The sequence below is a fragment of the Saccostrea cucullata genome, unplaced genomic scaffold, assembly GCF_032062105.1.
Source record: "Saccostrea cucullata isolate Sc308-1 unplaced genomic scaffold, CSIRO_AGI_Scuc_v1 ctg305, whole genome shotgun sequence".
NCBI lineage: Eukaryota > Metazoa > Mollusca > Bivalvia > Ostreida > Ostreidae > Saccostrea > Saccostrea cuccullata.
In genome coordinates this window covers 810,033-833,494 of record NW_026938238.1, presented here as the reverse complement: position 1 = coordinate 833,494, position 23,462 = coordinate 810,033, and the positions used below count along the sequence as shown (strand labels likewise).

Sequence of the window (23,462 nt, the reverse complement as noted above, 5' to 3'; positions counted from 1 at the left end):
GAGAGCATCCCCTGCCGACCGTCACACCTGCCGTGTACCTCTTGTCCTGATCTAGAAATAAATAAAAAAAAAATCCGTCGACAATTCAGTGTGTAAATAATTGCCAAACAATGAATATGAAAAACCAGTCAGCATTTGACTTAATGATAAATTGTATTTACTGACAAGGTCATTGTAACAACCAGTTACGTAGAACTTAGTTCGTAGAACTTACGAAATGATGACTTTAAACGAGACTGCTGATATTCTTGTTTCATTAACTTGTTTGTCAATAATTTACCTCATTTTTAGAAATTGTTTATTCGTAAGAATGTTTTAACGTCTTTTTCAACTAAGAGATATAAACGTATGCAGGTGATGAAGGTATATTGCTGCATAAGTAAGGGAAGTTGACGATTGAAAAGTTCATTCATTACGCTCAAGTAGATACGCGACTTTCGAGCCCTTGGATCTCATTCATGTATTTTGTTTACATTGGCATGTTTTATTATAGACATAGAAATGTATTTTAACAGAAAACAAGAAAAGAATTAAGACTACAGACATTACCATTATGCACAATGAAACGTAAAGAAACGTGTCTACAGAAAGGTTAATCCTATCTCCACGCGCTGAAACAAAATAGTTTTGGAAAAAGAAATAAAAACATGTATGTAGCTTAAAGTAAGTGATCGGGACAGAAATCGACAATCTTTTTGTACGAGGATTGTAAAATAAATTATGTCCTCGGTGATCGGAAAAGAGGAAAAGTTTCGTCTTAATGATTTCACTTAAATATTCTCCTTTAATTGAAACACAGGTCTGTAACATTTTTATCCAATTCCTGATCGCTTTAGAACACAATTTCTGAGTCTTCCCTTTGTATACTGAAATATTTCAGATCATATGATATATGGACTTGGTTTCTCTCTCTTATAGATGTTTCTTCACATTTGGAAAATGAAACAAGTCGAAGGGTAAAAGATCTGGCGAATATTGTTTCTGAACAAAACATTTATCCCCCAAACTCCTCACCTGTTCATGACGTGTTGGTTTGGACGTTGTCATGAAGAAAACGAATGCAACAAATTACTGTTTGTGGTTCCGTCTACCCAGAAACCTTGCGATTTTTCGCAAATTTTGCTTTCTAGACTCGCCCAGTAATTGAACGGCTCCTCATATAAGAATGTGAACAAGACCAATACTATTATAGAAAAATGCATTTTAAAACTTTCTTTTTGCTCCTTCAATTCTTTGCCGTTTTCAAACCTTTGCTGTTTTGGTTTTGGTCAAGTGCATCTTGTTGTAAATATTTCTTTGGGTTTCAAATTAGTGGATTCAGGTTTCATTATCTTTTAGAATTTCAGACAAATGTGGATAGCTACAATTTTTGATTTTTTAAAAAAATAATTGTTTGGATGTTCTTACACGCTGTCGTTTTCACTCATTTGTCAAAACATAGGATGATCATTGCGTACCAAGCTTTTTTTTTACTGTTAAAAATTTTGCTTTAAAACAGTGTGAACTACCCCAAAATTATGTCTAACATATTTGCGTCTTAAAATCAATCAGACATCATCATCAGTGATAATTTGTTTTATTTTGGCAAATATTACATTGCTTTTTGTAAGACCTTGTCGCCAAGGACGGTGCAAATTTCTGACGACCGTTTTATCTTTTTGATCATTGAAATCCACCGGCTCATGTGTCCAAATTTCACATACTTCAGTTAACATTTCTTCGGAATTCTTAACTGCAGTTTGCCGCAGTTTTATAGTAGCGTCTATCTTCACTTTTGTTTACTGATTCTTTACCATTTCATTAAATGCAGTGTTTCGAATCGCCCTTGACTTTCCATTCTGTTGACCATTCTGTATTCCAATGAATGTCAATTTAATGCGAGTTGTCAATTTTGTTGCCAACTACAAAATAACTTTGTCAGCCCTCTGTTTGTAACTCATTTCTCAGGCTGGAAATTCTAATCTTCCGAGTATATTTAAGGACCGTCCGTATCCAGTCCCCAGCAGACCATCGCCTTCAACACATTATGTATGTACTTTTCACCTTCATTCACAAAGTTGACAAATTTAAGACTTTCTCCGTTTTACTCTGATTCTTGATAATTTTTTCCCAGATATCAGGTAAACTGGCTATCTAGACCTTCATCATGTCTCCGCCATCTTTTAAAAGCCTCTGAGCATGCTGATAATTTGTACTCCAAGTTTGCAAATTTTTCTACAGAGAACATACTTTCTATTATCTGTTATTACCCATGTTACAAGAATAGTTGGGCTGGGAAAAACATCGTAAACAGATATTAGCTGCAATTGAAGTCTGGATGGTGCCATGTCTTCTAAATATCATTCCATTCAAACTTCCCTGGTCGTATACTGTATGTCCCCATTTCAACCAGCTCCCTTGCATCTTTATTCCAACTGCTTTCACCATTCTAAAATTTCTCTCCATCGTCAGTAATTTCATTTGGACCAAAGTTCGTTTTCTTTTTCACTGAAGCTGTCCCCAATTTTCCTTTTGGTGTAACATCATGCCTATCGATCTTTTAACTCCTTTCCTTATTGACAAATATCTTGATTTCTACTCTTGCTATTCGTACTTTCTGATCATTGCTATTCTTTAACATTAACTAATGACGTTCTTTGCTACTTTAAATTCTTCATTTATTTAATAGACTAAAGAGGTAGCTTTGTCTCCGAGTTATATAGAGTTATATAAATCAATGTCGCTGAAGCTTTGCGGTACCACCAGGCATCTACTCGGATATCTGCTTGCTGTTGTATCCATTCCCTCTACTGTTGACATTGGTACATCATACACCAATAGTGTTCATGTACCCCATGTCGGTAAATCCATGATACCTTGTGTATACCAGACAACCAACTTTCATTATTCATACAGCTGACTGTAGGTCTCCTTCACACTCTGCCTGTCCTGCAGTTATTGATTGATTGTATATTGTTTAACGTCCCTCTCGAGAATTTTTCACTCATATGGAGATGTCTGTTCTACAGTGTGTTGGTATTATCTCCATTTCAATCTTGAATCTCTCTCGGTTTCACTTTTATTCTTCCCGATCTTCGGTATTGCTTTAAAAATGTCTTTGTTGTGGTTGTCATGTCGACCAGTAAATAACTTCCATGTGACTGGTGTATTTCTAACTTCATTTATGACCCTCATCGAGCATGTAATTGGACATACCGATATTTCATTCTAGTTTTAGGAGTGATACATTTATTGTCTTAAATTGTTTAAGTACTTCGGCTTTCTCCTTCTTGAAATAAAAAAGCTCTTTGTTCTAAACCAGGTCATTACTTAATATAACTTCTCCTCCAAACAACAATTATGACGTATTGCATGCTACATGTTCTTACAAAGATGCCACAGGTCTTGGCTCATCTTTTGCCATGTTTCTTTTTACCATTTCGTGACTTTTCCCTATCCTCTGTGCTAAGTTTGTCGATACCTACATCATCTATAATTTGATGTCATGGTTTCTTTCTTCCTGTCAATACTTCCTGCATTGAGAATTGTATACACTAACATCAACATAAAACAGATCCCAGTCACTATTTTCCTCGTCATTATATCGGTGTCTGCAGACCAGGTGTATGTCCCTTCTCTTGTAGCTGTTCCCCTTTTATTGATTATTGATTGCTGTCCTCCCTGTCATGGGTGTCAATGATAATAAGGTATCATTTTAAAACATTCATGAAGATGAGGGTTTCCTTTCAAAACAAAAGCAACCCTACTTTTTATAAATAAAAGTGTCCAAATACACATTAACAAATACCAGTAGTCATATATTTGTTCAAAGTTGTCTATAAAAAAATTAATATTATACAATTATGGACTCTTTTGGTGTTGAATATGGTTTGTTATTCACCAGAAAAATATTCATATTGACCGAGGCGAATCCGGTGAATATGTAGTGTTATGAACTGTTTGCGTTTGTATAGATTATATAGGGACTATAAATAGACTATATAATAAATTGTTTTATTATTTTGAAAAATTAGATATCTCCTAATATGCGGGTGGAGTAGTGGGCAGAACAATTGGCGGGCTGTAGGTGAAGCTCTGGGTGGTGGAAATGCAACATTGACCTGTATCAAGATCAAATAACAAAGTTTAAGCTTTTTCTTATTTTAAATACATATAAGGCAAGAAATTTTAAGAGGAGTTCACCATGACCAACCATTTAGTTGATTCTTGGCTAAAAAAAAATCTGAAGTATCTAAATAGAGCCACGGAATTCGAAAAGTAAGTCACAATGACTTACTTTTTAAATTGACACACTTTGTGGGTCTACGATGACAAAGTTTAATGATTGTAAGCCAATTAATATATGAAATATCTATACTCATGAAATAGCAAAAGTAGGTCACAGAGACCTACTTTTAAGTTGAAACACTGTGAGGACTTGTGATGCATTAATCGACAAAATTTGATAATTTTAGGATCTGGAATATTTAAATATGCCATTAAAATTACAGAATAGGTCATGGTGATCTACTCTACGTTGATTTACTTCAAAGACTCAAGTTTGATTGTTCTAAGTTTGCCTTAGAAAAGAGGAAAGATATCAAAATATAATATTCGCAATACAGATCAACTCACAATTATAAAAGACAGGTTATGCGTTTGATAAGATTCATTTATACCAGACACTGTTATACATGCCATTTATCAAGTAAAGACACCAGGGAAGCCATCTGAATTAATTCTTCCTGTAGATGATAATACTAATGTTTCAAAGCACCCTTTTATTTTTCATGCATTCTGGAAACGCTTTACTAATAGAATCAATACTAAGAAAGGCATACATGCATGTCTTCATCAGAAAGGCAACATCAAGGAATCATATTTAATAGGTAATGTTTGTTTTTAATAATTGACATATTTATCTTGAATTGTGGGTCAAATGGTACGCAACTCTTCTATTCTATGCGGCATGCTTATACGCTTCGATGAACAGCGATACCCAAAACTGTACAATTCTATTCCTACATCGCAAAATAAAGATTGAAGAAGACTAATAGTAAGGTGCATTCATATTTCGACTTGTTAACTTGAAAAAAAGATACCGAGTCTGATATATCCGTTTATTTTAAGATACTTTACCAGAAAAAACCGTATATATGGTAGCCTTATAACAATTTTATGACAAATTTTAAACCCGTTGACTTTAACTTTTCTCTCCACAACTTCCCTTACTCAAGAAGCAATATACCATAAGGCTTCTCATCTGCATATGGAATTTATTTCTCTCTGTTGATTTGATACGCAAGAGCATGCTCTATGTATGTACAGTGTATAAATTTCTAAAAACAACGTGGTTAACGAATGTCCAAGCCACATCAATTAGAAACTAAGTTGTAGCAACTGTAAACGCTTAAAAAGATACATGATGGAAATCTGGTACAGCTGAAGAAATTATTACACATTATGAATGAACATTGTTTGTACAGGTATTCCATAAACGTACCTTTGATATAGACATGCCTATAATATTTTTGTTAAAATATATCTGAACATTTTCAATGCATTGTTGTCTACTGAAAGTGCTACATGAAATGAATACTGCACAAAAACAAAGCAATTTGAAAGAGACCCAAAACTCTATGATAGTTTTTATTGTGAACTGACATAAATAACCGTTTTGGTTATTTAAATTTAGTTAATGTAAAATGATTGGTTGACGAGTTAGTTTCGTTATCGTTACGAAGAAATAATGAATCTCTAGGTACAGTACTTTATGAAAGTTATCATAGGGAAATTGTTATTCAGAAATATAAATCAAAATATAATATTTGACCCTAAAACAGTCATGTAAACGTTACACAGTTCAAAATATGATCTTCAAGTTTGTTCTGCAAATGTAAAAAATTTAAATTATAAATAATGATATTCAAGGAATCCTTTTCAATGGACTCAAACTTTAGCTCAAACCCTTATATGAGATTTACACCCCATTCATCACTAGGTCATCATGGCACCCATTCTTCATTATTCATTTTGCTTCTAAAATTTAATCTTAATTTCTCAAAACGTTTATTTTGATCCATTAGACAGTTTTTATTTTACATAGATAAGGAATCTTTCTCATCAAAGGTAAGATATTGAAAATATTGTGTCCTGGTAAAGTAGGATAATTTATGAAGACCGATTGTTATTTAATTTACGTTGTATTTTATTAAAAATATATTAGTTATGTAAAATTACATAATAATTTTCTGTTCATGTGTAATAGTATATCATCATTACTCTAGAACATTCTATTATTTGATATTTCAATAGCTGAGATAATCGATAGCTTGGTCCGCCATACTTTTCGACAACGATCAAGGAAATTTTACTTTAATGATTAAATTAGTTTTCATGGTATTTCTTCTATTTTTGATTTGTTTCATAGATGGAACATTAATGTTTAATCTTAATAATTCTAAGCGTACGTCGCTGATTTTAATAGTGTACGTAAGAAAGTTTCTCTTCCTTTTGATGACCTTTTCATAAATCATGTGTACTCGCGCAACCCGGTTCATTACGTAATCCACTCGGTGGAATTTACCAAGGCTGTTTTTATTACAGATATCGATTGAATAAGTATAACTGGTTTCGAACTTGATGTTTTACTTATTTTACATTTATTTTAGAATGGTAAATAAACTAGGATAATATACAAATGGGCTCAAAACTTACAGACCTCGCTGACCTGAAACCTTCAGCTGATTATGCATTGAACTCATTTCTGATTGGAATAAGTGACGAGTTGCTTGAAAGTGATTTGGAAAAACTGAAATTTCTTTGCAGAGGTAGCATTTGTTTTTGTTAATACATTTATCTTTTAAATGCAATGTACATTGTCCAGATGTAAATCATTTTCGAAAAAGACCATCATTGAAAAAAAATATTTACAGGAAAATATGGTATTGGAAAGGCAAGGCTTGAAAAGGTTAAATCTGCATTGGATTTATTTGAAATCCTACGAGAGAAAGAACTGCTCAATGAAAACAACATCATAACACTTCAAAGCATGCTCTGGATGCTACCAAGGAAAGATCTTCAAAAGAGATTTGTTGAATTTGCGGATTCACTTGACTCAAGCATTCATTTTGTCGTCCCGAAAGAAACACCAGGTGCTTTTACCATCTCTCTCTCTCCTTCTCTCTCTCTCTTATCTTTGTATTTAGCTTATTCAGATAATACAATTCAATTTACTTATTCCTGTATTAAAAATAAAAATATCTGTATATACATAGAAAACGGCTTCAAATATCTGAAATTTCACATACGGGGAAAGAACCTCAACAACTATGGAAGAACAGAACTGGAAAGGCTTCGCTCAATGGTAGCAGAACTGCTTTTAGTTCCAAAGGAATTTATCATCATATCCGGAATCGAACCTTCAAACAGCCTAGTTATCACCATAATGGTACCAGAAGAATTTGCAAGCAGAGTGTTGTTTTCAGATCCACACAAATTAGCTATGCTGAATGAGGTGTCTGTAAGCCACGTAGGACTAGACGAGGATGTGGTTTGGGTGCAAGGTATATCAATGAACAAGACAAAATGTATAAATTTATACTGTACGTGAGTGTACGTGTTTCAAAATAATTATCCAGTAAATTATTAGATCTTTGATATCATTTCAGAGGATGCACATACTCATCTATTAACAGAAGACAATATGGGGGAAGAAGCACGAAGTTTGATGCTCAGACAAAATCAAATGGAAAGAGAGTTAGAACAGGCACACAGTAAAATAGCCACTCTGACCACACAAATTGATGATATGAAGAAAAATGATCGGTCTCAATGCATGTTGTATTTTTTGGCTGTTTTGATTCAACAAATGCATGATGTTTATATAAACATTATGAAAGCAAGTAAATTTATGAAAGAGTGTGCCTTGGATCCTGTTGATAGTCTTCAGAAATTATGTGTCCTTAGACGATTTCGATATCAGCTAGAAAAAGTAAGAAAGTTGGGTTATGATGAAAATATTGTCTACGATTTGCTGGATGCCCAAGCATTGGTTTTTCAATGGCAAAAACATGAAAAATCAGATATAACTATAGTAGATCTTGCAAATACCATCAGAGAACTTGAAAGAAAACTTGCCATGGTTTCTTGGGAAAGAGACAAACTTGCATATTATCACGGTATCGGGATTCAGGATAAGGTGATGTCAAAAAGAGATGAATATTGCTTTTCAGCCTTACGGGAAAATATTGGTATACCCTTCATGATTGAGCAAAGAACTGAAATGGAAATCCCTGAAGGTAATGTATTTCATTTATTTAATTGTATAATAACATTGCTTAATGACTACTTTGCTTTATAAAAATAATTTCAGAACCAATTTCGTTCGGGAAAACAAACGAATAAACATGTGCACAGCAGTTTTCCTCCGAAAGAACTTGTTAGCTGTATCTGAGGGATAGCTTATAAATGCATGAGTCGCGATTTTGTTAAATGATTGATTTTTTTTCAAAATCAGAATATTTCATCTTTTCTAAATGACCGGGGGCATGAATAAAAAACTGACAAAACCCGAAAACTATATCGGGGGGGGGGTATCACCAGTTAAGGTTAATTTATTTAATTGCTTCTAATTTAATATTTCTGAGTAAGTTGAATTAAATGCCCTCTGCCAGCGTTCTCTTTTCAGATTCAAATAACCGTCCCCTATGTGTATAAAGCATCGAAACACATGGCTTTGGGCAATAGGCATATTGAGCCGGAATATTGGTCAAGATCGTATTGAAAACGAACGAGATATTCCTGTTGCTCAACTAGGATATATGGATAAGTTGTACCAGTAAATACTTATATTTTCATACGCCAAATTTTTATACTATTTTGATCGCCTTTACAAGAAGAGCTCCATATAAAGATATAATAAAATGATCAAATTTTAAAGCTAAAATTTATGAAATTTTTCTTTGCCAAATGATAGTTGACAGCTTAAGATATCATATCCCAAAATTTAAGTTATATCTGGTGGTTAATAAAAAGATAATTAGTTGACCTCCTAGCCTCCTTAATGCGCGTTGCTTTATAATGTAATATGAAACTAGTGCTAATTGTAACGGGGACCGTTACAGATGTTCCCCAAACGCTCCCCAACTCCCTTTTGGTGCCATATTCCCTGTAAGCTTTATTAAATAAGACAAACTCTATGCATTTGAGACTTTAACAACGTTAACCCAGAAGTCTACCAAGTTCATTCAAATTTTAGCAATTCACGCGTGCGCATGTAGATGCATGTGCGTAATGACCATATCATCTTGTCTACACAATCTTTATATTTTTGTATATTAAATATTTAGGTTTTTAATCCAAAAGTATCAAAAAATACGCTCATTTAAGTGTATTTTTGATTTTACTCATTTCACGTGCACGCACGTGCATACATGAGCATGGTGACCATACCTTCTTGTAGAAGTCCATTACATCTATCTATGTTCTAAATCCCACCCCGTTTGGTTGAAAACCAAGGGAGTTATAGCTGTTTAAATTTTCAGCCAATCAGATTGCAGCGCACGTACACGCACGTGTATGCATGTGCAGGGTGACCATACCTTCTTGTAGAAGTCCATTATATATATCTATGTTCCAAATCCCATCCTGTTTGGTTGAGAACCGAGGGAGTTATAGCCATTTAAAGTTTAAGCCAATCAGATTGCAGTGCACGTGCATGCACGTATTTTCATGATAATTGCTATATATCTTGTTGTAGGATATCCTAATGCATGGCTATGTTCAAAATTTCAAAGGATGTCGTCAAAAAACAAGAAAGATATTGAGACTTTAGTTTCAATCAATCAGAGCGAAGCGCACGTGCATGCGCGTGAGATCTTGCTCTTTTGACCATGTCATATTGTCTATGCTACTAATATATCCTTATATTATGAGTTTCAAAGCATTTCATCAAAAATGTAAAGAGTTACGCCTATATCAATTAAATTGGTCATTTCACGTGTTGCACGTGCACACTCTTGCAAGCACGTGCGCGCAAAATGACCTTCATTCCGCAAATCTACATAACATGCCTACTGACCCTAAAAAGGTTTTATCTAAGTCGGATGTGTAGTTTACAAGATCACTCCCGGACAAAAAGTACCCAGGAAGAAGAAGAAGAAGAAGAAAAATAATAATAACTAGAGCCGAGCTCGTTGCAAAGCAACGAGTAGGTCTTCCGTCCGGTTTTGACCGGAAGTGCCGGAAGTGACGGAACAAAAGAAAGCAATGAGATAAGTAGTCTCCAGTGACTTTATAATTTCAATTTTGCATCAAAACCTTAAAAATAAGCCATTTTCGCTACTTCCGGTTTGACCGGAAGTGACGACGACGGACGGAAAAAATACTTTTTATGCTCCCAAAGAGATATGTGACCCAAAAACTTGTCGAGAACGGCAAAAAAACGTGTTTTATGACTACTTCCGGTTTGGCCGGAAGTGACGACGCCGGACGTATTTTGAATCCCTCAGTAAATTGAGCTTGACATTATGAACAACTTTGCTTCTTTGATGTATTACAAATTCTCAATGCTTTTTGAGATATAAAGGAAAAACGTTCGACCCCTCTAGGCCCTTAATTTTAGGGGCCAGCCCTTTTTTCGAGATTTCATTTGAAAGATCTTGGGATTCTACACTTCTTTTGTTCTTAATGTTTTAACAAATTATTTCCAGGTAAAAAGATATCGTAGAAAAGGTGTCAAAAATTTTGAAATTCGCGAAAGGACAAGTTTCGGGCCATAGCCAGCGCCGACGTGCGGCACTTCCGAAAAAAATGAAATCATTTTCCCATATCTATAGACTTAGGACTATCATATCGGAAAATTTCACGTTTCTATCTATAGCCATTTCTGAGAACGTTCGCGGACAACCTGACCCTTCAAAAATCACAAAATCGACAATATCTCCAAACCGGAAGTGACGTCATCGAAACGAAACAAAATGCATAAGGTTTGAGTAATGTTACATATGTCCTGAAAGTTTCATGGAAATCCATCGAGCCGTTTCCGAGAAATCGCGTGCACAAAATCGGTAAGAAAAAAAGAATAATAATAATAACTAGAGCAAAGCTCGTTGCAAAGCAACGAGTAGGTCTTCCGTCCGGTTTTGACCGGAAGTGACGGAACAAAAGAAAGCAATGAGCTTAGTAGTCTCCAGTGACTTTATGATTTCAATTTTGCATCAAAACCTTCAAAATAAGCCATATTTTTGCTACTTCCGGTTTGACCGGAAGTGACGACGACGGACGGAAAAAGTACTTTTTATGCTCCCAGAGACAAATGTAACCCAAAAACTTGTCAAGAACGACAAATATACGAGTTTTTCGACTACTTCCGGTTTGGCCGGAAGTGACGACGCTGGACATATTTTGACGACTTCGATAGATTAAGCTTGACATTTTGAACAACTTTGCTTCTTTGACGTATTACAAATTCTCAATACTTTTTTAGATAAAAAGAAAAAACTTTCGGCCCCTCTAGGCCCTTAATTTTAAGGGCCAGCCCTTTTTTCGAGATGTCATTTGAAAGATCTTTAAATTTTACACTTCTTTTGTTCTACATGCTTTAACAAAATATTTCTAGGTAAAAAGTTATCGTAGAAAATGTGTTAAAAATTTTGAAATTCTTGATAGGACTATTTTCGGGCCATAGCGAGCGTCGGCACTTCGTACTTCCGGTGGTTGCGATATACGAAATTCACTTCTCCAAAGGTTGGTCTAGCATCAATAAAAATTTCATGCTTCTGTGTTATGTGCTTTTTGAGAAAACTGCCGGACAAAGTGACCCTCTGAAAATCACTAAAACGCGGAAATCTCAAAACCGGAAGTGACGTCATCAAAACAAAAAAATATATATCTAGTTTTTTCCATGCCCTATCAGTCCTGAAAGTTTCATGAAAATCGAGCGAGCCGTTTTCGAGAACTCGCGTGCACAAAATCGGTAAGAAAAAAAACAATAATAATAATAATAACTAGAGCCGAGCTCGTTGCAAAGCAACGAGTAGGTCTTCCGTCCTGTTTGACCGGAAGTAACTTTCATTTGAAAAATATTAAAGAGTAATGAAGTCCCAAAATGATTTAATCTTCCAAATCTATGTTAATTATTGCAAAATAAAGCCATTTTGGGAACTTCCGGTTTGACCGGAAGTGACGTTGACTGACGGAAAATTAAGATTTAAGCTTCCGGTGACATATGATATCCAAAAACCTGTCAAGAACAGCAAAAATATGCAATTTTTGACTACTTCTGGTTTGACCGGAAGTGACGTCGCCGGACGAATTTTGACGACGCCATTAGATAGAGCTTGATATTTTGAACAACTTTGCTTCTTTGACATATTACAAATTCTCGATACTTTTTGAGATATAAAGGAAAAACTTTCGGCCCCTTTTGGCCCTTTATTATAGGGACCAGCCCCTTATCGTTGATATCTTTCGAAAGATCGTGACATTCTTCACAACTTTTGTTCTATATGTCTTTACAAAATATTAACGTGTAAAAAGATATTGCCAAAAATGTGTGAAAAATTTCTAAATTCCCGATAGGTCTTTTTTCGAGCCATAGCGAGCGCCGACGTGCTGCACTTCCGGAGAATAAGAAAGGTGTATGTCACATCAGCACATGTTGCTCTATCATCGCTGAAAATCTTACGTTTCTATCTAAAAGCACTTTTGAGAAAAATGCTGGACAATGTGACCCTCTGAAAATCACTAAATCGCGGAAATCTCGAAACCGGAAGTAACGTCATAAAAATAAAAAAATATATATATCAGGTTTGATTGATGTTCCATCAGTCCTGAAAGTTTCATGAAAATCGATCGAGCCGTTTCTGAGAAATCGCGTGCACAAAATCGGTAAGAAAAAAAACAATAATAACTAGAGCAAAGCTCGTTGCAAAGCAACGAGTAGGTCTTCCGTCCAGTTTTGACCGGTAGTGCCGGAAGTGACGGAACAAAAGACAGCAATAAGCTAAGTAGTCTCCAGTGACTTAATAATTTCAATTTTGCATTAAAACCTTCAAAATAAGCCTTTTTCTGCTACTTCCGGTTTGACCGGAAGTGACGACAACGGACGGAAAAACTTCTTTTTATGCTCTCAGAGACATATGTAACCCAAAAACTTGTCAAGAACGGAAAAACAAAAGCGTTTTCCGACCACTTCCGGTTTTGCCGGAAGTGACGACGACGTCCGTATTTTGATGACTTCAATAGATGAAGCTTGACATTTTAAACAACTTTGCTTCTTTGACGTATTACAAATTCTCAATACTTTTTGAGATATAAAGAAAAAACATTCGTTCCCTCTAGGCCCTTCATTTTAGGGGCCAGCCCCTTTTACAAGATATCGTTTGAAAGGTCTTAAAATTCTACACTTCTTTTGTTCTAAACGTTTTAACAAAATATTTCCAGGTAAAAAGATATCGTAGAAAATGTGCTAAAAATTTTGAAATTCGCGATAGGACTATTTTCGGACCATAGCGAGCGTCGGCGCTTCGTACTTCCGGTAGTTATGATATACCTAATACTCTTCTCCAAAGGTTGCTCTAGCATCACTGAAAATTTCATGCGGCTGTGTCGAGTGCTTTTTGAGAAAACTGCCGGACAAATTGACCCTCTAAAAATCACAAAATCGCAGAAAACTCCGAACCGGAAGTGACGTCATCAAAACGAAAAAAAATGAATCGAGTTCAAGTAATGCCTCATTAGTCCTGAAAGTTTCATAGAAATCCATCGAGCCGTTTTTGAGAAATCGCGTGCACAAAATCGGTAAGAAAAAAAACAATAATAATAATAAGAAAAGTGAAAAAGAAACCTAAGAATCACTAGAAGGTCTTCCGCTGAAGCCGGAAGACCTTAAAAATAATAAAAATAGTGGAAAAGAAACCTAAGAATAACAAGAAGGTCTTCCGCTGAAGACGGAAGACCTTAATAATAAAAGTGAAAAAGAAACCTAAGAATAACAAGAAGGTCTTCCGCTGAAGACGGAAGACCTTAATAAGAAACAGAGTAAAAACAATATGTTCCCCAACTTCGTTTGGGGAACATAATTAGAATAATTTTTCCTGCAGATCTACAGGAGGACGGGTAGACAGATCGACAAGTATAGATAGGTCGACTGGTTGACAGGTTGACAGATCGATGGATTGACAGGTCGACGGGTTGACAGGTGGACGGGTTAAATGGCGGACAGGTCGACGGGTTTACACGAAGATGTAACCAATTATGGACTGTCTACCTTTGTGATGACACTGTTGAATAATCAATAAGTACTGTCGACCCTTGTGATGTCAATGTAGATTAAATGTGGAATTGTCAACCACTTTGTGAACAAGTGGCTTCTTATGGACTATTTTTAAAAGGTTCATTTATTTGAAGTAATTGCCTGACGTCACAGCATCAGGCACTACTAAGAATCAATATTTCCTAGGTGCGAAGCTATAAGAGGTCACAGTTAGCCAGCAAAATTTTGTGCATGCTGATTATCATCGGATTTTGTAACCTGCGTTTCAACAACAACAGTTCGCAGAAAAATAACCATATTACTGATACAATTTATATTGATGTGTTAATTTCCATTAGTTTTTCGTATGCAGTTAATTATTTCATGCAAGTTCCCATACGGACATGTCCGTTTGACCTTTGTTTTGCGTTTCTGTACTACTGGATTAGTCCATTTGTCTTCTAGGTAAGGGGTGATACAATCATTTCGCGCCAAATATCACGTGTAAGTCTTTTCACCCTTTTCCTGGACTATTCTATTGAAATGAAAACTCCATGAATTATATAAAACCTATTCTTTTTATCGGAATCTCGATCGGGCTTTGGAAAAAAAATATTGTGAAGTAATTTAGAAGTTACATCATTTAAAAGTTATAAAAACGAAACGAACAAAAACTTCTTTAGAGGATGAACTAGCTAATATACATGTACATCTGATCATATCCCCCCTTTCCAGGTTTTCCTCCTACAAAAGCAGAAAATAGACTTCGAAAAGTGCCCCCTCAAATTTCAGGATTGAGGAAGTTTATTTCTTTTTTGTTCGTACTAATATTTTGATATGGACCCCCCCCTCCAAGGAAAAAAAACATACTGAATCCGCACCTTTCGCCATTCATATATTACCGTCTAGTTTGTTGGGTCATTCATGCATATTTACACCACGTTTTCAACAACCGTTGATGCTTTGGCATACCCAACAAACTAGTTAACATATTCTGAATGCCAGTCATAACCGTTACAATTCCCAATTTCTTGTTTTGTTTCTTGGTTTTTAAAAATCTTCAATATTATGTTTTACATGTATCATAACTATACTCATATTTATAATTCAAATGTTAACCTAATGCATGTACATGTGCTGTACATTCAATTTTACGTTTTATATAAAATTTGTTCCATTTCCATTGCTCTGATGAGTAGCAAACAGCCTAAAATGAATGCAAGATGTTTTGTGTAACGCCTTCATAACTTTAGTGAAATAATCAGTTTACCCCCCCCCCCCCTCCCCCATGTAAAGGTTTATAACTTATCATGCTTATACAGTCATAAGTTCTATAGATATTGATGGCATTAGTCAGGCAAGCTTTTTCGAAAAGCTATTACTTGTAAGGCAAAATATTCTCATTATCTACTATGAAAAATGAAAAAATTATCGCATACAAAAATTAAATCATCGCATAAAGGAGGAATTATTCAATACATTTTGATATACACTGGAAGTAGAAAATGTAGAATACAATCAGAAAATGATAAAATTCAAATGAAAAATTACATAATACATATAAAAATTAAAAAAAATAAAAATTATACACTACAGAAGAAAATTATACCAAAAAAAAAAAAGGAAAGAAAAGAAAATCATACAATACAAACAGAAAAGATTGAATGTTGCAACGTTTTGTATGCCTTATTAATGTAAACGGTTCGGATCACTTGGAAAAATACAGTTACCTTTTCAATTATCACAAAATTAATAAGTCGCCATCAATGTTAAAATGCAAAAGAAGGTAATCAGAATTATATGTTAGGTCAAAATATCTCTTTTTTTTTATCAAAATCACTTTAACACCAGTTCACATGCGATACTTGGTAGTTTGAATAAAGAACATGCCAAAAAATTGTAAAATTATGTATAAATCATGGATATATCGGACACCGGTAATTTAAAAGTATAAGTAAACTCTTTCTCCTTTGTAGAGTGCATCGAATATGTATTCAAACGCTTGGACAAAGACATTTCTAAAGATGATCTGAAAATACTCTTGGAAAAAATCAATGTAACTGGAAAGCCAAAACGTTATGCTGCCTTGTCTGGCTATCAATACTTAAAAACAGCCCACGATATTCAGCGCATGCATGGTAAAGGCATTGAACTAAGTAAGTATATGTATTTTATTCACCTTATATTTAAATCTATATTGATGGTTTATATTTTACACCCTAAGAATGGATTTTTCTTAATTCATTGCATTAATTAAAGGTAATAAAACTTCATTTTTATACCCCCGCTTGAAAAGTAGGAGGGTATATAGTGATCGGGATCTCAGTCTGTCCGTCCTTATGTCCGTCCGTCTATTACGCTTTGGGGTATCAATCTCTTATCCGAAACACTTTTACAACTGAATGAAATCTAAGGAAACTTTCACAGAAAAATATGATTTTTTAAACTCCTTACATCTAAATATATTAGTTATGCGCATATAAGCAGATATACATTGAATATTTCATTTTATCAGAAACCAGATAGAGAAAGTGTCAAAATAACCAGTTAAATGTGCGATTTCGGCAAACTTTTTTTTTTTGAAAACTATATTTAGAAAAGAATTCAGGAAAGACATGTTTTAAAAACTACCAAACCGAAATGATCGAAATGAAAGCTTTATCATGCACTTAAATGTAATATATTCGGATCATTGTCTTTGGCATAGTTCAAGGCTTTATTCATGCATTATTATGTTCCCCAAACGAAGTTGGGGAACATATTGTTTTTACTCTGTTTCTTATTATTATTATTATTAAGGTCTTCCGTCTTCACGGAAGACCTTATAGTGATTCTACTGTTTCTTATTCTTATTCTTATTATTATTATTATTCTTTTTTTGACAAAATTTTGTGCAGGCGATTTCTCGAAAACTATTCAGCGGTTTTTCATGAAACTTTCACCAAATATGTGTCATTATATGAAGTTGTTACATCCGAAGAGAAATTTGGAAAATTCGCTTCTGGTGCCAAGTTATGGACAATTTCCTGATTTTAAAATGCGATTTTGTCGCCCCTTTTTATCGAAAATGGCTAAGGATATGAAATGGAGACTTATTGGAGATGATAGATCATGACTTTGTGGTTTGCAGAATTGCCTTTTCGTGCGTCGTCAGTACTTCCGCTCGATACGAATTGCAAACTTAAAAAAATCGTATTTTCTAACTTTTTTGTTTTTCAGTATTTTTCATTTATATTTGGTATGGTAGTAGAAGCCCTCCGTATAATGCTTACTATTTAATTTGTTTGAATGTTAATATATCTAAAGTCTAGATATTAGCATTCAAAAATCTGAAGCGGGTCCAAAATGGCGGCTGTCTCTGTCAACGCCGACATTTCGCAATAGTGGTTTACGGAGGCAGCCGAGCGTTTGCTTGAACGAAAGTAACATAAGAATAAATGAAATGTAAAGGATTACTTGGATTGTCACGTCGTAGTTTCGTTGCAGTTCTGTGTCAAACTAACGTCTTCTATAATTGGTTTTGGCTGGTTTTCAAAGTAGAAAAACAAAAGACGATTGCGCACAATGTGCAAATGAAATTCGATACCTAATATCTTTTGTGCATCACGGAAAAACTTATAAGTAATACTTTCTAAAAAAAGAATATCAATTAATTTTGTCAGTATAAATCTTCACCACTGTTTTTCCTATGCACACTTGTGTCATATTAAACTATAAATAAGACAAAAATAAGAAAATGATTTTTTTAAAGATCGCTTCATGGAGTTTATTTTAGAATTCTTGTTTCAAAGACCGGATTCTTGTTATTGAGCATAAATGATTTCTGATTCCTTGACCATCAAAGGGCGAGCCATGTTTTTCGGCGAAACGTTTAAACCTTTTTCAATTAACTAATCGGGATAATTCAGTTTGGGGATAAACAGGAAATTAAAAAAAAAATCATAACCGTTTCATCGCTTTAGTGTTACATGCATACATACAATATGGAATTTTTAAAATGTGTTAAATATACTTTCTAAATCTGGAATCTTATGCTATAAGAACGTTCTTTTTTTTAATTTCATTGAAGCTATCACACCTATTTAATAGAACATTCCAAAGAAAAAGCGCGAAGATAAACTCGTGGCGTTTGGCGCTAAATTTTGAATAGTGACCTGCCTTTCATAATTTTAAGAGAGAAGCATATTCGTTAATATATACAAGTAGATTAAGAGTAGAGGTCCCGATAGCGTAATATTTAGTGCGTTGGAATTTCATGCTAGTGACTTGGGTTTAATCCTCCTTGTGTGCAAATCTTTTTTTTACTTTTTCAGCTCGATTTTACGTCTTCTTTCCGGAATCGGACGGAAGACCTCTCGTTGCTCGCAACGAGTTTCATATCTAGTTAGGGCTTTTCGACTTTTGTCGAAAAGACCTATTGTTTTCGTCTTGTTTATTATTATTATTATTATACTGAACACTTCTATCGTTCAGCTTTTGGGGAATACCTTTAATAATAGGTATTTTATTTTATAACCACTGAATAGCAAATTTAAATTTCACGTGCGTGAAACAAGAACAACTTCCGGTAAAGTCACTTCCGGTTTCTACTAAAGGGAAACTGAAATTTCTAAAGAAGCCGAAAACATTTTTAATTTTAGTGTTTCGACTCCCAAATTTAAGATATGAATTTTGGAGACCTAGTCCAATAAAAAAGTGCGCGTACGTAACTTTTGACCACAGATACTTTTCGAGATATAAGACTTCAAACATTGAAAAAGGGGGGATGAAATTTTTGAAAGTCACAATTACGTTACAAAAATTAATTTGAGCATATGAATATGTTAAAACGAATTAGTAGAACATGTGATATAAGTTTCATATCAATCGGAACAGAACTTCCGGTTTTATGGGTCTTGAAAGTTTTATATTAAATCTAAATTAATCGTGGCACATTTTCTCTTATAGTAATCAAGATTTTCTTGTAATATTTGATATACATATTGACTCTGATAATCTTGTGACATCATTAGATTAGAAAATTAAAAGTTTGGAAAATAAGGGATTTCTAGGGGCCAACATTGAAAACAGACCTTTGCCTGTAACTTTTTTATTTCTCAATGAATTTTCAAATAGTTTTCAGATTTGAATTAAGCATACAAAGGTCAGTCTAAAAAATATATGCCGTGGGGTCACTTTTTGACCCCTTAAAAGAGTTTTAGAGACCTGAAATATTGCATTTTTAAGTCTTTTAGAAAATATTTGTGAAGAGTTATCTCCCTTTGCCCACATGTTTGGAACCTTATATGCTGTCTATGTTTCAATGTTGGTATGCATATGAAAAGTACTTCCGGTTTTATGAGTGCCTTAAGTTTGCCTATGGAGATTTCTATGTTTAGTTTGAAATCACGCTAAATTAATCATGGAACATTATCTCTTACAGTATTCAACATTTCCTTGTAATATTTTGTATGCAGATTGACTCTGAAACTGTTGTGACTTCATCAAATTATGAAATTGAACTTTTTGACAATAGGGGATTTTTAGGGGCCAACCTTGAAAACAGACCTTTGCCTGCAACTTTTTTATTTTTCAATAAATTTTCAAATAGTTTTCAGATTTGACTTAAGCATACAAAGGACAGTCTAAAAATATGTTCCATGGGGTCACTTTTTGACCCCTTAAAGGAGTTAGAGACCTGAAATTTTGTATTTTTAAGTATTTTCAAAAATAATTGTGCAAGAGTTATCTCCCTTTGGCAATCTATTTGAAGACTAATATGCTCTCTATGTTTCAATTTTGGTATGGATATGTAGAGTACTTCCGGTTTTATAAGTACCTTAAAATTGCCTATGGAGATTTCTATGTTAAATTTGAAATCATACGATGTCCATTATTTTCAAAGGGAAGCAAGGAAGTCTCATAATATTTCTCATGAAAAACTACTTTAGCATTGTCTTTCGGTGCTTAAGTCATGAAAATAAAATTTCTTAAAATAAAATGGATTTTAGGGGTCAGTACAGAAAATAGTTTTTTTGTTTATTACTTTTTTATTTGTCCATAGATCTTCAAACTGATTTCGGTTTTGAGTTAAGCGTAAAAAGGGCAATTAAAAAATAATGGTCCGTGGGTCATTTTTTGATCCCTTATGGGTGTTTTAGAGACCTGAATTTATGTATTTTTAAGTAATTTTAAAAATAAAGATGCAAGAGTTATCTCCCTTTGTCAACCTGTTTGCAGTCTAATATGCTCTCTATGTTTCAATTTTGATATGCATATAAAGAGTACTTCCGGTTTTATGAGGCCCTTAAAATTCTCTATGGAGATTTCTATGTTAAATATGAAATCATAGAATGTCCCATATATCAAAAGGGAAGCAAGCGATTCTCGTTATATTTAACATTAATAATGACTCAATCATTGTCTCCAGTTGGTAATGTCAGGGAAAGAAAAATCCCTTAAATAGAAGGGACTTTAGGGCTCAATTTAGAAAACAGCCTCTTCTCCATATCTTTTTTATTTTTCAAGCAATCTTTAAACTTATTTTGGTTTTGCATTAAGCATAAAGAGTGCAGTTTAAAAAATACTACCCGTGGGGTCACTTTTTGACCCCTTATATGAGTTTTAGTGGATTGAAAAAAAAACATTTTCATATGTTTTAAATATTGATGAAAGAGTTATTTCTCTTTGAGTAGAAAATGATGGACAAAAAGAATCGATATGTTTTCAGTTCAGTATTTATCTTAAAAGAACTTTTGTGAAGTTGAACCTTATGAGTTTTATATCATGTAAGTTTTTAAAGCTCTTGATTTTTAGGCGTCGAAAAGCCCTCCGTTTTTGTTGAACGACAAAAATAAGGTCTAGTTATTATTATTTTTCTTCTCGGGAAAATTTTGTCCGCGAATGATCTTGTAAAGTACACGCCCGACCTAGGTGAAACCTTTTTAGGGTCAGTAGGCATGTAATGTAGATTTGCGGAACGAAGGTCATTTTGCGCGCACGTGCTTGGAAGAGCGCGCACGTGCAACGCGTGAAATGACCACTATAATAGATACAGCCGTAACTTTTCTATTTTTTGATTATATGCTTTGATTCTCATAATATAAGTATATATTAGTATTATAGACGTATTGACATGGTCAAAATAGCAAGATCTCACGCGCATGCACGTGCGCTTCGCTCTGATTGGCTGAAACTAAAGTCTCAATATCTTTCTTGTTTTTCGTCATAATCCTTTGAAATTTTGAACTTAGTCACACAATATGAAGATCTACAGCAAGATATATAATAATTTTCATGAAAGCACGTACATGCGCGTGTGCTGGCAAGAGCGCGCACGTGCAACATGTGAAATTACTAAGATATGGATGAAGCCGTAACTTTTCTATTTCTTGATGGAATTTTTTGAAACTCACAATGCATGAATATAGTAAAAGTATGGACAAGATGACATGGTCAAAATTGCAAGATCTTACGTGCATGCACGTGCGCTTTGCTCTGATTGGCTGAAACTAAAGTCTCAAAATCTTTCTTGTTTTACGTCATAATCCTTTGAAATTTTGAACTTAGTCACATATTATGAAGATCTACCGCATGATATATAAAAATTATCATGAAAGCACATAAATCCACGTGTGCTGCAATCTGATTGGCTGGAACTTTACATGCCTATATCTTTCTTGTTTCTCAACAAAACAGGATGAAGTTTAGAGTATGAATAGGTATTGTGGATTCCTACATGATATTGCTATCAAAATTGAATGCAAGGACGTGCTTGCATGCACATGCGCACACGTAATGCGTAAAATGAACGATATGTTTGAAAAACGGTAAAATTTATATTTTTACGACTTTTTATTGATTTCTGGAATATAAAGATATGTTAATGGTTTAGACAACATGTCATGATCACCTTGCATGTGCATGCACGTGCGTTTGCGAACAACGCGTTAAATGAGAAAAAGTTGTTATCATTGTACATTTGTAGCTTTTAAAATTCTTTTATGAAATCCTGCGATACTAAGCATATTGAAAAAAGTTTTAAAGGAAATTTGCACAAAAAGGGAGTTGGGGAGCGTTTGGGGAACATCTGTAACGGTCCCCGTTACAATTAGAACTAGTTAACCTACATGTTCTTATCAATAACAATTAGCTAAAATAAGCATTTTTCATTGCTTCTTTAATTTTATTATTTTAGTAAGCATAAAAAAAACTTTTTTCTTCTAGGATCTTTTGTGCAATATTACTTGGCAGACCCTCTACAAAGAACCGATTTTCTGGAGAAATTAAGAATCTACGTGAATGAATTCATTTCAAACTCTCAGACTACTACAGGCGGTCGTAGAAAAGCTGAGCGGCGTAAACCACAGACATATGTTATTCGCAAGGGATCCGGAAATAAGAAGTCAGCTATGCCCCGCTCGCAGAATCGGGTTGTGAATGATGCAGAAGAAAAGCAAAGTTATGGCGAAATTAAGGAAATGCTCTCAGAGCTTAAAGAGATGCTAAAGACGCAGGTATCTAAAAATGCGTTCCAAACAAACAAAAATGCCGTTTTTAATGGATACAGAGCTCTCTTTGATCCATCAAAACGTATTCCAATGGAATCTAAATCCTTTTGACAGATTAATTGATTCGGAATATGATAAAAGTAAAGTAATCAGTATTTTTCATATATCTGACACCAGGGAGACATTTTATAATTCAAATTCAAAACAGACTTGTGCAGATTTTGTATGAGTATGCACTATCTAAAATTAGCAATTTCAATTTAACAAACAATAGTGTAGTAGTGGTTTGAGAAAAGTATGTGTCTTTCTGTCAATTCATTGGAATTTTTTAAGCTTTTTAGAAAATATTAAAGTCTAATTTCATAATACTTTTTGGTTGTGATTTACTAGTATTATGTTCCCCAAACGAAGTTGGGGAACATATTGTTTTTACTCTGTTTCTTATTATTATTAGGGTCTTCCGTCTCCAACGGAAGACCCTACTATTATTCTATTGTTTCTTTTTCACTTTTATTATTATTATTATTATTATTATTCTTTTTTTTTCTTTACAATTTTTGTGCAGAAGATTTCTCGGAGATGACTCGACCGATTTACTTCAAATTTTCGGAGAAGGTGTATCTTTATCTAAACCTTATACGTTTTTTTCATTTTTTGAAAATTCACTTCCGGTCGGAAGTTATCGCCCTTTGATCGAAATTTTGATGACCTCCTTGTCTGTGATGGAACTCAAAAAC

General features: G+C 34.1%; 1 protein-coding gene across 1 annotated transcript; it reads left to right on the top strand.

The window, feature by feature from the left end:
* Window positions 1–5,960: 5,960 nt before the first annotated feature.
* Window positions 5,961–23,093, top strand: LOC134249706 (uncharacterized). Its single transcript, XM_062732053.1, has 7 exons — window positions 5,961–6,108; window positions 6,651–6,809; window positions 6,915–7,133; window positions 7,257–7,544; window positions 7,650–8,279; window positions 16,213–16,392; window positions 22,442–23,093. Exons 2-7 carry the CDS (start codon window positions 6,680–6,682, stop codon window positions 22,834–22,836), a joined length of 1,842 nt encoding a protein of 613 aa, XP_062588037.1. The 5' UTR covers window positions 5,961–6,108; window positions 6,651–6,679; the 3' UTR covers window positions 22,837–23,093.
* The last annotated feature ends 369 nt before the right edge of the window (window positions 23,094–23,462 follow it).

Excerpts from the sequence above, each read along its gene's own strand:
- LOC134249706 (XM_062732053.1), top strand. The coding sequence starts at position 6,680 with ATGGGCTCAAAACTTACAGACCTCGCTGACCTGAAACCTTCAGCTGAT. Across the intron at positions 6,810-6,914 it reads ACTGAAATTTCTTTGCAGAG|GAAAATATGGTATTGGAAAG; the intron begins GTAGCATTTGTT and ends AAATATTTACAG. Across the intron at positions 7,545-7,649 it reads GGATGTGGTTTGGGTGCAAG|AGGATGCACATACTCATCTA; the intron begins GTATATCAATGA and ends ATATCATTTCAG.